This window comes from Pongo abelii, chromosome 15 (genome assembly GCF_028885655.2).
Source record: "Pongo abelii isolate AG06213 chromosome 15, NHGRI_mPonAbe1-v2.0_pri, whole genome shotgun sequence".
NCBI classification, from domain to species: domain Eukaryota; kingdom Metazoa; phylum Chordata; class Mammalia; order Primates; family Hominidae; genus Pongo; species Pongo abelii.
The window spans coordinates 92,304,119-92,320,877 of record NC_072000.2 but is presented as its reverse complement, the minus strand read 5'-3'; the positions used below and the strand labels follow the sequence as shown (position 1 = coordinate 92,320,877).

General features: G+C 35.2%; 1 protein-coding gene across 4 annotated transcripts in view; it reads left to right on the top strand.

Annotated features, from left to right (window-relative positions):
- Positions 1-16,759, top strand: part of GALC (galactosylceramidase) — a 60,725-nt gene that overhangs the window by 6,569 nt on the left and 37,397 nt on the right. For 3 of the 4 annotated variants that reach the window (XR_008513152.2, XM_024231623.3, XM_054530346.2), the window contains exons 4-7: positions 740-853; positions 2,808-2,947; positions 5,093-5,131; positions 10,849-10,979. Coding sequence is in view for 3 of the 4 variants with exons in the window: in XM_024231623.3 (XP_024087391.3) it covers positions 740-853; positions 2,808-2,947; positions 5,093-5,131; positions 10,849-10,979 (424 nt within the window). In the remaining variant the exon portion in view is untranslated. Of the gene's footprint in view, positions 1-285; positions 469-739; positions 854-2,807; positions 2,948-5,092; positions 5,132-10,848; positions 10,980-16,759 lie in introns of those variants that run through there. The other variant, XM_054530348.2, reaches the window with a different exon arrangement.

Sequence of the window (16,759 nt, the reverse complement as noted above, 5' to 3'; positions counted from 1 at the left end):
GCTAAATTAGAGGTAGAGATACATAAACCGGCAGTTCTTGTGAATTCTGATGTTTACCTTTAAGAAGAAATGGGCAAGGGCCTCTCGGAAGGCCCTGCTTAGCAAGGGCAGATGTTTGTGAACTGTGGAAATATACGAGGACTTTGATAGCAATTACCTACCTCAGTGCTAAGATAATGTAACCTCTACTAACTGCAGATGTTAGTATAGAATTTTGTTATTTTTAGGGTGGATATGTATACTCATTCCTTTTTTTTTTTTTCTCAAAACTCTTCCTGTATCAAGACATATTATAGGTTAAAGGTGTGGGTTCTGAGAACAGGGCTCATGAGCCCAGGGATTCATATCCAGCGTTGATAAGCTGAAAGTTGAGATAATGAGAACTTGAAGTTGGACATGGGGATTTGAAAACCACAGAGAGATCAAAAGCCCAGAAGAATGAATACTGGAAATTTTTAGTTATATGAGGTGATAACGTTTCTCTCAGTACTGCTTATAATAGAAGGTTGTGGTTTTATTAAGACTTTTACAATGCTTAAGATAATGAAAAAAGGATGAAATAATATGCTTTTATCATCCATCCTCAAGTTGTATAAGATTATGATTTGCCCAACTTCAGGATTAGAACTGGAATACTGCTTTTGTGAAGTGTGTGTCTGGGGTGGGGGTGGGGAGTTTGATGGTCCTAGGAAGTACCATTCACAGATCATTACTTCCGTTTTTGCTCTCCTCTATTCAGATGGCACTGAGCCCTCCCACATGCACTATGCACTAGATGAGAATTATTTCCGAGGATATGAGTGGTGGTTAATGAAGGAAGCTAAGAAGAGGAATCCCAATATTACACTCATTGGTAAGAAATGAAGTTTGCAATGCTTCTTCAGTCTCTTTTCCTTTAACTTTTAAATTCTGAATCATGTTGGTGGAATCTCTATTAATACGGAAGTACTCATAATGTCATTAATACTACCAGTATGCTACCAGCAGCAAAGCATGTGCCAGGGGTGATCCTTTCTTTGCCCTTGTATATTATGTTGAATCCTTTTAATACCTGTGGAGTAAGGCATGACTCTTTCCATTTTACAGGAAGAAGCAGTAGAAGCTTAGAAAGATTATGCCACTGACCTAAGGTCATAGACAGTAAATGGCAAAATCGGTTTTAGCACCTAATTCCATGTTTCTATGATGCTAAACTACTTTCCTTCACAAAATCTGTCATCAGTATTTGTAAAAGGGTAATACTATTCACAAAACTGTATATTACATGCAGTAGTACACCTAACTAGTTACAAAATTGTATATTGCATGTAGTAGTAAACCCCATTTTTAGAAAAGGTACATACAAAAGTGTTTTTTGTTTGTTAGTCAGTTTTTAAACTTCAATAATGTGCTGGTTACTGTTCTGGGACTCAGGAAGCCAATCCCGTCCCCAATTCCTGCACCTGTGGGGCTTAGGTTCTATTGGGAGGATCATTGGCTAGTTGCTTAAATGGGACTATGTACATTTCACAGTTCTGTGAGAATGCATACAGAGCCTGTGAAGTATTTCAAACATCCAGAGTGATGGGATACTTTCATCATTTGAAATGAATTTGATTTTTTGAAACAGGCTTAAATTCAAACTAAGTTAAATGAAATTAATGATTCATTTTAAAGACCTGATTTCTAGTTATTTGAAAAATCGTTTTCTCAACAATCAAATTAAAGGAGAAGAGTAATATTTTCTAAGTTAAAAGAAATTAGGAGTAAGTATGTTCTTTATAAATGGGCTTTTGTAAGAGATTCCAGAAATGCTGTGAGCAGTAAAAGCATCACGGAATTCAGCACATATCCACTAGACTGCTTCCAAGGTCAGAACTCATTTAAATGTAGAAAATATGGCATGCTAAACCATGTCCTAACAAAGACTTGGTAGGCCTTCAGATTGCATTTAGCATTTCATTGTTTTCAAGAATTCTATTACTTTAATGTCACATTTTTTATATAATACACTTGGGTGTTCTCCTGAGTTTAGAAAATAAGCATTTTGTCATTTCGATTTTTTTTTTTTTCAGTGGTGAACTAGTTTGGTAATATATTTATTGCTGAGGAACTTAACTGTTGAGCTTATTTTAATATATTAGTAGAAAGTTAAATTTAGAATTATAATAAGTACTTTTCTACTCTTCTCATTTTTTTACTTAAACATAATCAGGGTTATTGGAAGAATATGGACTTATTTGATGTGTATCACTTAACAAGGGTATATTTCTCTATGGAGTCATTGTCATTTATATTGATATAAGAACAAACTAGTTTTGCTAAATTTTATTGCCTGACTGATTAATATTTTAAGGACCCTAAATTGTAAGAAGATGTACAATTGAACAATAAATTTGTATTATACATAACTCAAAGGAGTAGTTTGGCATAAGCCTTTTAGAATTTTTTGGTTTGACCTCAAAGAACAGAAGTTGAATATTGAACATTCCAACAGTGAATGGACATGTTAAGTTAAAACATATGGTACATTTCTTTCTATTGGTAAGGGTCTTGGAGAGAGATGTTTATATTTGTTATTTTTCTTTTTCTTGGAAAGAACATTTGAAATTATGGGACCTGACTCTAGGGATCAATAAGGAATTATAGTGTCTACAGATTGGAAAGGATTTCAATAATTTTTATATGGTATATAAACTTTCCTTTAGTCAGATTTGTATTGGTTTTTTGCTAGTTGAATGCTTTTCTTAAAAAAAATTTGTTTTATTTTCAATGGCGCCAGCACCGTCATACCTCCTCTACCTTTGCCTCCTCCCTTCTCTCTGCAGGGTTGCCATGGTCATTCCCTGGATGGCTGGGAAAAGGCTTCAACTGGCCTTATGTCAATCTTCAGCTGACTGCCTATTATGTCGTGACCTGGATTGTGGGTGCCAAGCGTTATCATGATTTGGACATTGATTATATTGGAGTTAGTAATATATTTAAAATATGATTCAGTTTTGGACATTTATTTGTAATTTAAAAAATAATTTGATGGTGTGGTACTTTTTAACTAACCATTTTATGTCATGAGACTAATTTGTTCTAATGGTGTCTGATAATAACACAAACTAAGTACATGTGACCTTTAATTGCTCCCCTTTGCCCATCCCAGTGTTCCCACTTTTGAAAACTGTGGTAAGTGTATACCTCCTTCCTCTGAGCTGGGTTTTTTTTTTTTTTGTATCAACCCAACTCAAATTCTCCTTCAAAGCTTTCCCTACTTTCTCTGGTTCCTACAGCAGTGTTGTGTTTCCTATACAGCTTATGGGTTAGTCTCATTTTATCCTCTTGTTGTCTTAAGCCAAAGATTGGCAAACTTTTTATTAAAGGGCCAGAGCATAAATAGTTTTTGGGTTTGTGGGCCAAAAGGCAATATTGAGGATCTTGAGGTAGATATATAGCCATTTAAAATGTAACTATTTAAAACTAAAAACACTTTTAGCTCTCAAGTTGTAAAATTACAGATGATGGGCCAGATTTGTCAGGCTGGCTGAAATCTGCGTTCACCTGTCACAAACTGTTAGTTAACAACTTTTAAGGATTTAAAAAGTATGAAAAATGATATCATGTCCAGCTTGTCTGTTGGCTAGGTGGAGGCATGCCTCAGGCTGCATCGTACCCCACAGAGCCTTAACATACACATAGGTGGGTCTCCATAATCATTTGCTTATTAATATACCATCAGTTAAAACTAATACTTAAACATTTTTATGCAGTCATGACTTAGATTATCAGCAAACAATTATTGAGCTCCTACTATGTTGCAGGAACTGTGACTGTAATATTTTAGGGCTACTAAGATTAGTAAGCTCTTGTGTTCAGAAAGAGAAGTAGACGCTGGAACATATAAATTGCAATACTACATGATGATACAGAGCATGAGGATGAGCCAAGGGCTGGAGGAAGTCAGAAGAAAGAATATACTAGTTTTTGCTATCCTTTTCCAAATTATGACTGAAAAATTAGTTTATATTTGAGAACTTTCCTTTTTTTTTTTGCACTATCGCCCGGATTGGAGTGCAGTGTTATGATCTTGGCTCACTGCAACCTCTGCCTCCTGGATTCAAGTGATTCTTCTGCCTCAAGAAGCTGGGATTACAGGCACCCGCCACCACACCCAGCTAATTTTTTTTTCTTTTTATTAGAGACGGGGTTTCACTATGTTGGCCAGGCTGGTCTCAAACTCCTGACCTCGTGATCCGCCCGCCTCGGCCTCCCAAAGTGCTGGGATTACAGGAATGAGCCGCCAGGCCTGGCCGGAGAACTTTCTTAAATGTCAGGACATTTATAACCCATAGTGAGACTAAATGTAGGTTTGGTCTAATAGCTTTCTCTTATGGTACAGTCACAAGTAATGGGTGATTCACATCTTGTTTAGACTCGTGATAACACATGCTATGGTGAGGAGCTTCATTGATAAACTCTTTCCTGTATCATTGAGTAAAAAGACCTGTACCTGGATTCTAGAATTATCTCTTGTTATTAACAGTTTTCTCAACTGTGGAGTTACAGAAGTTCTTTCAATTCTAAAACCCCATGCTTCATGACTCTAAACCTAATAGATGTATATATGTTCCTTTTATCCATCCTCATTCAGAGTTGCTTTTGTGACTAGTGTATTACTGTGATTCTCTGTGTATGCTTAAAAATATGCCTTCTATACAGTATACACATTAATACTTGGCTTTCAGGGATCTTGTCATAATTGTTGTAACAGTTTCCCTGTCTATTAGTTTTCCAAAGCCTAGTATAGTTCCTGGCACACATTGCACTGTCAATATGTGTTGAATGAATTAATGAATATTCCATTGTTGAAAATCTTTGGAATAAATTACTTTTTGAAAAATACCCACTAAATATTTTAAGGTTTTTAAAAATAATATTTTAATTTTTAGAAAGTTGTGCTATCTTATAACTGTCTATAAATTCTATGACAGGATATCCCATAAAGTTAAAAAATGGCTTATCAGATAATATGAAAGATGATGAGAGAAATGGTATCTTAACGATAATCTACTTTCTGACATTTTGTAACTTTCAGTTCAGACTTTTTTGACTTTTTGTTTTGCAGATTTGGAATGAGAGGTCATATAATGCCAATTATATTAAGGTGTGTACAACTTTAGTATCTTTCTGTTTTTAACTTTTTAGTGAATAATTCCTTGTGGTTCCAAACACAGAAATTAGTAGGAAATTTGTGTTGGAAACACCATATTTTTTATACTACAGTTATTTATTTTGCTGGTTGTGACATAAAATTCAAGCAAAATCTTAACAATGTTTATATCCCTGATATTAAAGCATGTGTAATTCTTTGTGAGCCCTGAATTACCTTTGTCTAAAGTGTTGACTTTTTCTATTTTAAAACTCATTAGTTTTGGAATTCTGGTAAATGTTATGAAACAATTACATGATTTTAGACTTTTAGGACTTCAAGAAATGTAGCTTTCTTTTCCTTTGTCTTTTGTCAAAACTTATGGCATATATTCTAATTCTTGTTTTCTATTGGAGTGTGTTATAGTACATGTTTCTCTTTGTGATTAGCAAAGAGGTAGCAGTAACATCTGCCAGTTGTGTTATTTTTGTGCCACTTCTTCTATTTATCTCCATTTAATTCTCACAACCTTACCTATGAGGTAACTACTATAATTGCTATTTTCCAGGAAAGGAAAAACAGAATAATAACTTCTGCCATTGGAAAAAAGTGGCAGTTTCACTTTTCAGGTGGAGCCAATCTCTAGTTTACTTTTCACTTCCTTTTGTCTTGTTGTATTTATCTTTTCTCCAAGAAATATAATTTTGGGACAATATTTCAAGTTTTTAAAAATTTTTATATTAATTTTTTTTATTTCCATAGGATTTTGGAGAATAGATGGTATTTGGTTACATGAGTAAATTTCTTAGTGGTTATTTGTGAGACTTTGGTGCACCCATCACTGGAGCAGTATACACTGAACCAAATTTGTAGTCTTTTATCCCTCACCTCCTTCCCATCCTTTCCCCCTGAGTCCCTAAAGTCCATTGTATCATTCTTATGCCTTTGCATCCTCATAACTTAGCTCCCACTTACGAGTGAGAACATGCGATGTTTTGTTTTCCATTCCTGAGTTGCTTCACTTAGAATAATAGTCTCCAATCCCATCCAGCTTGCTGCAAATGTGATTAATGCATTCCTTTTTGTGGCTGAGTAGTATTCCATTATATACATATACCGCAGTTTCTTTGTTCACTCATACTGATTGATGGGTATTTGGGCTAGTTCCATATTTTCACAAATCCATCAATCGTGCTACTGGGTATCTACCCAGAGGAAAAGAAGTCATTATACAAAAAAGATACTTGCACATGCGTGTTTATAGAAAAAAATTTTCTTTAAATTGAATGTTTTATGTTCTTAAGTAGATAAGGTTCAATACATTTCTTTCATCTCTTCATTCAGTTAATCATAGAGCATTTATTTGCTCAACACTAGTTTGTCAGGCATTGTGCATAAGGTGGTAATATAAGGATAGAGAATACTGTTTTCTGCCCAAAAGGATTTTTTGTGTTGGGGAGGGTGGTATAGAGTCAGATATAGACAATTAAAATGTGTCATAATTTGGAATGTGTCAAATAATGGAATAATACACCTACAGGGTTCTTAAAAGGCGCACAGAGGAGATGACACCTCTGCCTGGGTTGATTAGGGAAGTCTTTTAGAGGAGATGATGTGTAATTTGAATCTTCAAGAAGGGATGAATTAGGAACTCTCCACTTTGCTAAGGCATGGGCATAGCATGTGCAAAGAACTGAAGATTGAGAGGTAAAGGGATATGGGGGAAAAACAAGTCATGAAGATGGATTAGACAATGGAGGAAGAGTGGGGGCACTGACCCCCATCAGTAAGCTAATGTATTCACTGGAATAATGGCTTTTTTTTTTTTTTTTTTTTTTTTTTTTTGACGAAGTCATTCTCTGTCACCCAGGCTGGAGTGCAGTGGCACCATCTCGGCTCACTGCAACCTCTGCCTCCCAGATTCAAGCAATTCTCTGCCTTAGCCTCCTGAGTAGCTGGGATTACAGGCGCCCACTATCATGCCCGGCTAATTTTTTTGTATTTTTAGTAGAGACGGGGATTCACCATCTTGGTCAGGCTGGTCTTGAATTCCTGACCTTGTGATCTGCCCACCTCAGCCTCCCAAAGTGCTGGGATTACAGGCATGAGCCACTGTGCCCAGCCAATAATGGCATATTTTAATTAATCTGTAGTTGTAGGGGTGGAGAAGGCATTGATTGAGAAGATCTATTGCAGCCAGAGCTAGGTAACTCAAGGTCAATTCCAGGCTGAAGTATGCTGATGGGAGTGTGGTGGTGGGAGCAGGATGGGTGGGGGAGGTGGGGCAATGGAGCTATTAATAAGATTGGAGCACAGGGATTGTAAGTGGAAAGTCATGTCTGCTATGAGCACAGGTCTGATAAGAGCAGTAAGGGGACAGAGCAGAAGCCAAGTTGGTGCATGTATAGTGGATAACTGTAATCGGGTGGATGGCATTGCTACAACATCTTCATAGTGGAAGGTGATACCCAAATTTGACATTTCAAAGCTTAAGTTTTATTTTCTTGTGATTATACACGTGTCTCTCTTGTGTTCATTTCATTTGAGGGAAACATTAAAAGTATTATAGTTTCCATTTTCTTTTAAACTAATGAAATAAGACAGGACTATATTTTATTTTATTTTAACTTTTTTACTATTAAGAGTCTGTTGCTGACTCCAGTGCATTCTAATTCAACTAACCTGGTTTGAAAGACTTAATTGTTGCTCTAAGACATATTTTCAGTGTTTCAGACAGTTGAGACTTCATTTCCTTTTCTCTGAACCTTGAGTTTTCCTGCAGTAAAATATCTCAGGATACAAAAACTTTTTACTTTGTGTTTGCCATTTTTTTTCCAGCAAGATTTTATTGGGATTTGTGTTCCGTTTGTTGAAATGCCTATTGCAGGCCAGGCTCAGTGGTTCACGCCTGTAATCCCAGCACTTTGGGAGGCTGAGGCAGGTGCATCACCTGAGGTCAGGAGTTTGAGACCAGCCTGACCAACATGGTGAAACCCCATCTCTACTAAAAATACAAAAAAATTAGCCGGGCGTGGTGGCAGACGCCTGTAATCCCATCTACTTGGGAGGCTGAGGCAGAAAAATCACTTGAACCTGGGAGGCAGAGGTTTCAGTGAGCACTCCAGCCTGGGCAAAAAGAGCGAGACTCTGTCTCAAAAGAAAAGAAACAAAAAAGAAATGCCTATCACAAAGAGTTCGATAATGACGAATGTAGGTGCTCAGATTGGATAACCTTAATGAATATATATTCTTTATGGGATAATAAGATGACCCCTGGAAAGAATAAGGATTTGTTTTTAATAGTAGAAGTAAATATAATACAAAGGAGCAATTTATATAAAGATGACAAGGGTATTGTTTCTTTAAAGTTTTTTTTTTTTTTTGCTACTGATATGTATGATTTATTGTGGTTTTCAGTGGTGTTCTTAAGTTTTCTAAATTGTGTCTGGAAAATCTCATCTAGGATCTGAGGATAGTGGATGGAAATGGAAGTGTGGGTCTTTGGACCTTCATTCACTTCAACCAGAACAAGTTCATTTCCATTTATCTTATAAATAGAGCTTCTATTTAAGCTTTTTCTGGATGAGAAAGTTCCAAAACAAAAACATAATCTGAAAATATGTTAGATAAAACTGCTCAAAAGATTGCTGCTGTTCGTAATGACTTTTGGATGGAAACTTATTTAGAAATCATAGCATGTAGACTTGTAAATTTTGGAATGTTATTCAAATACACTGTATAAAAAAGTAAGCAGTCTTACTGGGATTTTCTAGGACTAGGACTAGAAAGACTAGATCCGTCTATAGTGAAAAATGCAAATTTGACTAAATTGCTCTTCCTCTTCTCTGTAAGAATAAAGAGGCTGGGTGCAGTGGCTCACGCCCGTAATCCCAGCACTTTGAGAGGCCAAGGTGGCGGATCACCTGAGGTCAGGAGTTCGAGATCAGCCTCACCAACATGGAGAAACCCCGTCTCTACTAAAAATACAAAATTAGCCAGGCATGGTGCCACATGCCTGTAATCCCAGCTACTTGAGAGGCTGAGGCAGGAGAATTGCTGATCCTGGGAGGCAGAGGTTGAGCCGATATCACACCATTACACTCCAGCCTGGGCAACAAGAGCGAAACTCTGTCTCAAAGAAAAGGAAGAACTTCAGGGTGGTGAAATTCAGGATTGATCCTCCTGCTAAAGGGATAGGGATTCTCAATCCTACTGAATCTTGAGAGTTGGTCTCGGTTTGCTACGAAGGATCTGTTCGTGCTGTAGACTTCTAGGGTGTCCTAGGACTCAACTGATCCAGTTTGAAAGATGAACTTAGACTGCCACCTCTAGTTTTCACCCCGTTTCCTAAAATCCTATAATGTATCTGTTTTAAGAAACCGTCTGTTGAAAAGTATACCATGGATTTAATTGGAGCTTTTATTATTTGCGTCCTAAAAGAGCACATTAATTGGAAATTGCCCTAATTCAGAGAAGTTGGAATGTGAAGAGAGAGCTTATGAAATTCTTTGTTCTTGCTTAATTTCTTCAACCAGTAGTATGGAGCATCTGCTGCTATGTGCCAGAGATTTCCGGGTCCTTGGGGGGTATAGTAGTGGGCTTATTTGTATCCATTCATCAAGAACTGCTTATGGTATGAAATCCGATCTTTCTGATCCTGAGTAAAATGATGTCTCCTTTTCTCTGCTCTTGATTTACATATAGGCAATCCATACGTTTTGGTATGTACCTGCCCTTTGATTTTCTAGTATGCCCTGTTAGTTTTGGTGTCCTGTTGAGTGTGTTTGCCACCTAAGGGTGAGGGCTCCATCTCATACTTCTTTTAGAGTCCTCATGAGGCCAAAGCATAGTACTGAGTACTAAAGTAGGTGCTGTTTGTGCTTTGTGTGATTTATTTCCTGTTAGAATTTAGCTTAGCTTGTTACTTTTAATTTTTGTAGGTGGACAGTCCTACAGGTAAATTTTATTTGCTCTCCTCTTTAATAATGGCAGAATATTTGAAGACTGTGGAAAATACTTAAAATGATAAGTTAAAGCATTTTGCCAAATGGTATGATTAATATGTTACCCATTTTATTATTGTGTCTGCATAGGAGACTTCCTGTAAGAATGCATAGCAAAATGATAGTGGTTATTTCAGGGTAGTACCATTTGATTATTTTTGTTTCATTCCCCCCCCCCCAGTATTTCTATGGTTAAACGTAATTTTAAAGTCAAAGTGAAAATCCTCTAAAACATTTTAACCCTTGTGTTTTCTTTTTCTTTTTACATTCCTAGTGAAGTAGGTGATCTTAATGGTAATGCTTTTATTTTCCGTAGGTGGGATGTTTCTATTGAGAAAATATAGTATTGAAATTATCATCCATGAGGTCAGGAGTTGAAGACCAGCCTGGCCAATATGGTGAAACCCTGTCTCTGCTAAAAAATACAAAAATTAGCCGGGCGTGGTGGTGCGCACCTGTAATCCCAGCTACTCGGGAGGCTGAGGCAGGAGAAGGGTTATTTGAGCCTGGGAGGCAGAGGTTGCAGTGAGCTGAGATCCTGCCACTGCACTCCAGCCTGGGTGACAGAGCAAGCCTCTGTCTGAGAAAAACAAACAAACAAAAAAAGCTATTATCCAGAATGCTCCAGAATGCTGATTTGTAAAGATAACTTTATCTATCTTGGTCATAAATTCAACAGCTAAAAATTCATTTGTATCCTTTCTTATGTTGTGTTTATTACTCCAAAAGATATTAAGAAAAATGCTGAACTATCAAGGTCTCCAGCGAGTGAAAATCATAGCAAGTGATAATCTCTGGGAGTCCATCTCTGCATCCATGCTCCTTGATGCCGAACTCTTCAAGGTGGTTGATGTTATAGGGTAAGGCATGTTTTACTTGGAAAACTAGCAGTTTCTGATTGCTTGCTCTGTGTATCGACTATCTTTTTCTTGCCTTCTCCCCATTTGATTACATTCTCAGAAGGTAGCTCTCCTGTATTTACCTACCTGAAGCATGCATGGCTCATAGTTCATTACTTTCTGTTTTAAATATATTTTAGGATCTTTCTATGACAAACATGTATTGATAGCTTTTAAAAAACATGTTGATGTTTGGAATAATAAAACAGGGCTTTGTTTTAGATTAAGGGGCAGAGTAATACCTGTATTTAATTTTAGAAATTATAAAGGCAAAGTTGTGAAATTAGTTTCAAACTCTCAGATGTTCTGTGGCTGGAAGTTCTTGCATGAACACTTTTGTAAATGGTTCATTATGATCACTGACAATAACTTTTGTCATGCCTCCTTAGTAGTATAGTTTTGACCCCTACTCTTTATTCCATTTCTGCCTTTTAGCACTCTGGGCCCTGACCTCATTGGGTTCATTTTTTTTAAAAAGTGAATTTATATTTTTTTCTACCATGACACAGGATATAAACATTTGAAAAATAGGATATGTATGTTTGTGTGTGTATGTGTATGTATGTGTGTAGAATTTGTTCTTTATCCAGTGTGAAGACTGATTGATCTCTCCATGTGCTTTATTTTTTTAATGAAGAATTTTGAATGTACACAAAAATAGGCAGAATAATACAGTGAATATCTATGTTCTTATCACTCAGCCTCTTGAACTGTGAATCCATGGCCAATTCTTCATCCATGCGTCTATCTACTCTTCCCTTCCTGCCTACATTACTTTGAAGGAAATCCCAGACATTATTTCTTCTATAAAAATATTACTGTGTATGTGTCTCCAAAGATAAGGATTATTTTTCTACTTACCATAAACAATACCATTATTATACCTAAAATGTAATAGTTTTTTGATATTAAATATTCATTATTATTATCTTATAGTTTTATTTGATTGAATCTGGATCCATTTAAAATTCATGCATTGTGATTGGTTGATATTTAAATCTGTTCTAATCTTTAGGTTCTTGCTCTTTTTCTTTCTTTTAATTTGTTGAAGAACGGGGTTGTTTGTCTTATAAACTTTGTGTCAGTCTGGATTTTACTGATTTCAACCCCTACAGTTTAATATAACTTGCTCATCTATCCTTTTTCAATGGTTTTTGAAATTGGTAGTTTAGGTTAAATTTAGGTTAGGTTAGATTTAGGCTTAATTTTTTTTTGCAAGATAAAATTTCTTAATTATATTTAAACATTTTATACATTGAAAGTAAAATGAAAGTTTTGCTGTTGTTAAAGCTTTCATAAATAGTTGAAGTCTTGAAGGAAAACAAAGTTGTGTTAATCTTAAATATATTTTCTTAAAAAATATTAAATGAAAATATGGGTTTTACTGTATCTTCATAAAGGACTTGGATATGTACTTCATTTTTTATTGATATAGGTATTTTAATGTAATGAATTTTCCTCTGAGTACTGCTTTAGTTTTATCTCATAGGGCTGTTTTATCATTAATTTCTAATTTTATTGCATTGTGGCCATTCAATACCAAATGTATTATTTACACTTTTTTGGGAAATTTCTCAGGAGCTTATTAAAAAAAAATCTGAAAAAATACCTTCGCATTTTTCTTGACTATCTCGAGCATATTTTGATTTATTAAGATGTATTCTTTATTAGGATACAGAATTGAGTTTATAACATCTACCTTTTTGATTATATTGTTCAGGTATTTTGTGTCTTAATGATTTTGTCCACTTGAACTGTTCAGGGCTACCAGGTGTGTTTGTTTCCTTATGTTAGTGGGGTCTATTTCTCCTTTCAATCTTAGGCAGTTTTTGCTGTGTGGAAGCTTCTGCTTTGTTATTTGGTATGTAAATACTGATGAATGTTTTATCTTCATTATGATTTATTTCTTATCATTAAAAAATGCCATTCTTTGTCTCGTTTAAAGCTTCTTGGCCTGAATTCTGCTTTCTGTGTGACTAAGAGATCCATGCTTTCTTTTCGTTAGGATTTGCCTAATATATTTTTGCCTTTTTATTCTTTACCTTTCAAGGCCGTTTTCTTTTATGTGCATTGCTTGTATATAGCATAGAGTTAGGGTTTGCTTTTTTAAAGTTCCTCTGAAAATCTTTATATTTTAATGAATGAGTTAAACTCATTTTTAAATATAACTGATGTTTGTGTTTTCTATACTACTATATTGTCTTTTGTTATTGAATGATTTATACTATCCATGTACTAATACAAGCTATTCTGCTATGTGATTTGTTTACTTTGCACTTATTTAAGGTGGTGTTTCTTTTGTTATTTAGCAAGGTTTGGTTTTTGTTCTATCAATTATATTTATACTGATTTATACCAGTATTTTCAACTGAGAATAATTTTGCCTCCCAGAGGGACATTTGGCAATGCCTGGAAATATTTTTAATTGCCACAAATAGGTAGGGCGGTGCCACTGGAATCCGATGGATGGAGGCCACGAATGTTTCTAAACATCCTTTAGTACACAGGATAGTTTTCCCATAACAAAAAATGATCCAGCCCAAAATATTAATAGTGCTGAGGTTCAGGAACTGCTTCATACTAATACTCTTGGTTTCTTCTTCGTTTAGTTATTGTCTATTGGTTTACTATGAGCAATACTAAAATTATTTGATAACTTCTTCCTCCCTTTTTCTCCCCTACCGTGGAATTTTAATTACCAGAATTATCTTAGTTTTAATTTTTGTACTCTTACATGAACTTAAGCTTCTACTATATTGATTTGACAGCTACAAGTTTTAACTGTTTACTCCCAAATAATCTGCAAACTTAGTTTACATTTCACCTTCTTTCCCTCTTGTCCTATTTCATGTAGCTATATTAGTTGTACTTTAGCCAAGTGTGTAATAGTTACATATAATTTAATTACTATTTCTTTTAATCTAGCTCTACCATTAAACATATTAAATGCTCACCTTCAAGTCTTTTGCCGAAGTTTCTCCCTCAGTTTCTTGGATATCAGAAGTGTAATTATCTATTAAATGTCTCAGAAAGTGCTAATGGAAACAATATTTCTTGATGTGTTCAGATGTTTATTGATGTTTATCTATGACCTTTATACTTGAAGGACAGTTTGACTGGATATAATCCTTTTTTAATCCTCAAATATGTGTAAATATATCATAAAATTTGCTCCATTAGTTATTTACATAAAATGTTGCTATTGAGAATTTTGACTCCAGAGATATTTTCTTTTCCTTGTAAGTAACTTGACACAATTCCTTTATGCCCAAAGAATATTTTTATTCATCTTTAAAGTTTAGTTGCTGTATACGCTTTACCATTTCCAGATATATAGTATATGCTCTCTTAATGTCTATATTTAAGTATTTTCTTATTTCAGTAAGGTTTACTTAAGTTATAAGTTAAATCATTATTCCACTCCATTACTTTGGTTTTCTTTTTAGAAGCCCCTGTTATACTTTGGTCTTATTTGCATATGCCTTTATTTTGTATTTCTCTGAATTTTTCTCTATCTCTTTATTTATGTTTTTCTATTATTTTATCCTTACTATTCTGTATTCCTCACTGTGTTTTCCAGTGTCTGTTCTGTCTTATGTTCCTTCTAGTTTAACCTTCATTTCCAAAATGTGTTTTTAAAAATAATTCTTCTATAATTCTCTCATTTTAATTTCTTGTATCGCTAACAATTCATCTTTAAAATTTTTAATTGAAGTACAGCATACATACATACATATATAAAAGTACAAAAATCATCGGATAATAGCTTAATGAATTATCACAAAGTGAACGTACCTATGTAATCACCACCCAGAAAATTATCAGTGCCCAAGAAGCTTGGTTACTGATATTTTCTCTTGGAAAGATTTTTCCTTGGAAATCTTTCCAATAATTAAGCTCTCTTTTTGCCTTAAAGATAACTACTAATCTGACCTCTAACACCATGGACTAATTTTGCCGGTTTAAAAACTTTATTTAAATGGCATCTTATAGTAGCTGTTATTTCAGCCAATATTATATACATTTGTGAGATTAATGCATGTTGTTATATATAGAGGTAGTTCATATTTATTGTTTAGCATCCAACAATTGCATGCTAAATGTAGCATACCACAATTTATCTGTGTATTATTTTTTAATGGTCATTTAGACTGTTTCCAATTTTTGGCTATTGGAATTTTGTTCAGGAGATATTTCTTGGCTCACATCTTCATAGAAGACTATTCCTCCCTGCCTCATTCATGTTATGCTTGGCCTGTGCTATATCTGCAGATTTTTGTTTTACAGTTACAGTACTTTCTAGGGTCTGTTTCTGCTGGGCCCCATTCTTCTTAGTGACTGAAAGTTGTTCTCCCTCAAAGTGTTCCTGCCTTATTCAACTTGGATTCTACTTCAAACAGCTTATTTTCATGTTGAAGCTCTACCATTCCTGATTATTTGCTACCTTCTCCTGAAATTGTTATTCCTTATACCTGTATTGTTCAATACAGTAGCCACTAGACACATATGTTTAGGAAGCACTTGAAATGTGGCTAGTTTGAGTTTAGGTGTGTTATAAGTATAAAATATACACTGGGTTTTGAAAATTGAATATGAAAATATTATTTACAATTGTTTTACAGTGATTACATGTTAAGTGATAATATTTTGGGTATATTGGGTTAAATATATCATTAAAATTATGTTCTCCCTGTTTTTCTGCTTTGTAAATTCAATTAAATTTTTTCCATTTATGTGTTTTATTGTGGTAAAGACCTTTGCTGGTTTTTAATGTGGCTGCTAGACAATTTAAAATTGTATGTGTGGTTCATATCATATTTCTACTGGACAAATCTGGTTTGAACTGTTACAGTATTGGGTTTGATCTCCTAATGAATTCACTGTTTTGAGCATTGACCCCTAACTTCAAGCCTATGAAGATGTTCCCATCTTCCTGAATTGGTCTTCTATGCTCCCCCTTACAGTAGGGTCTACTCCTTTTGTGTGAGTACCGGCCAGTCCCCTTTCACTTCCAGTTTCCATATACCATCTGCTGATCCTGGGTCATTTCTGATGTTCCTGGGGAGAGTCCCTGTCACCTGGTTTGATGGCAGTGTTATCTGTGAGTTTTTCCTTTCCCTTATCTGGTTGGTCAGTTTGGTTTCAGGAGGAGTACTGAGCAGCTTCAGAAACTGGGCTGCTGTCATGTTCTGCCTTGGCCAGAAATTCTAATTTTTTAAAGTACAAATATGTTCCTCTGTTAGGATAAACTGTGAAGTTGTTTTACTTTCAATGATCTTAATTTTGTCTGTTATTGAAGTTTGAAAAATAATGCTGTGAAATGATAGAGAATGTTTGCCTGCTTATGTACATTAAAAATTTATATTCTTTCTTTTTTTTTTTTTTTTTTTTGAGACGGAGTCTCACTCTGTCCTCTGTCGCCCAGACTGGAGTGCAGTGGCGCGATCTCAGCTCACTGCAAGCTCTGCCTCCCAGGTTCACGCCATTCTCCTGCCTCAGCCTCCCAAGTAGTTGGGACTACAGGCACACGCCGCCACGCCTGGGGCTAATTTTTTTTTTTGTATTTTTAGTAGAGACGGGGTTTCACCATGTTAGCCAGGATGATCTCAATCTCCTGACCTCGTGATCTGCCAGCCTTGGCCTCCCAATAAAAATTTATATTCTTAAGGAGCCTTTACATTTTGTTGCACTAGTAATAAATCTATACATTAAGAAAGACCCAGATTTTAGTATTAGTTCTG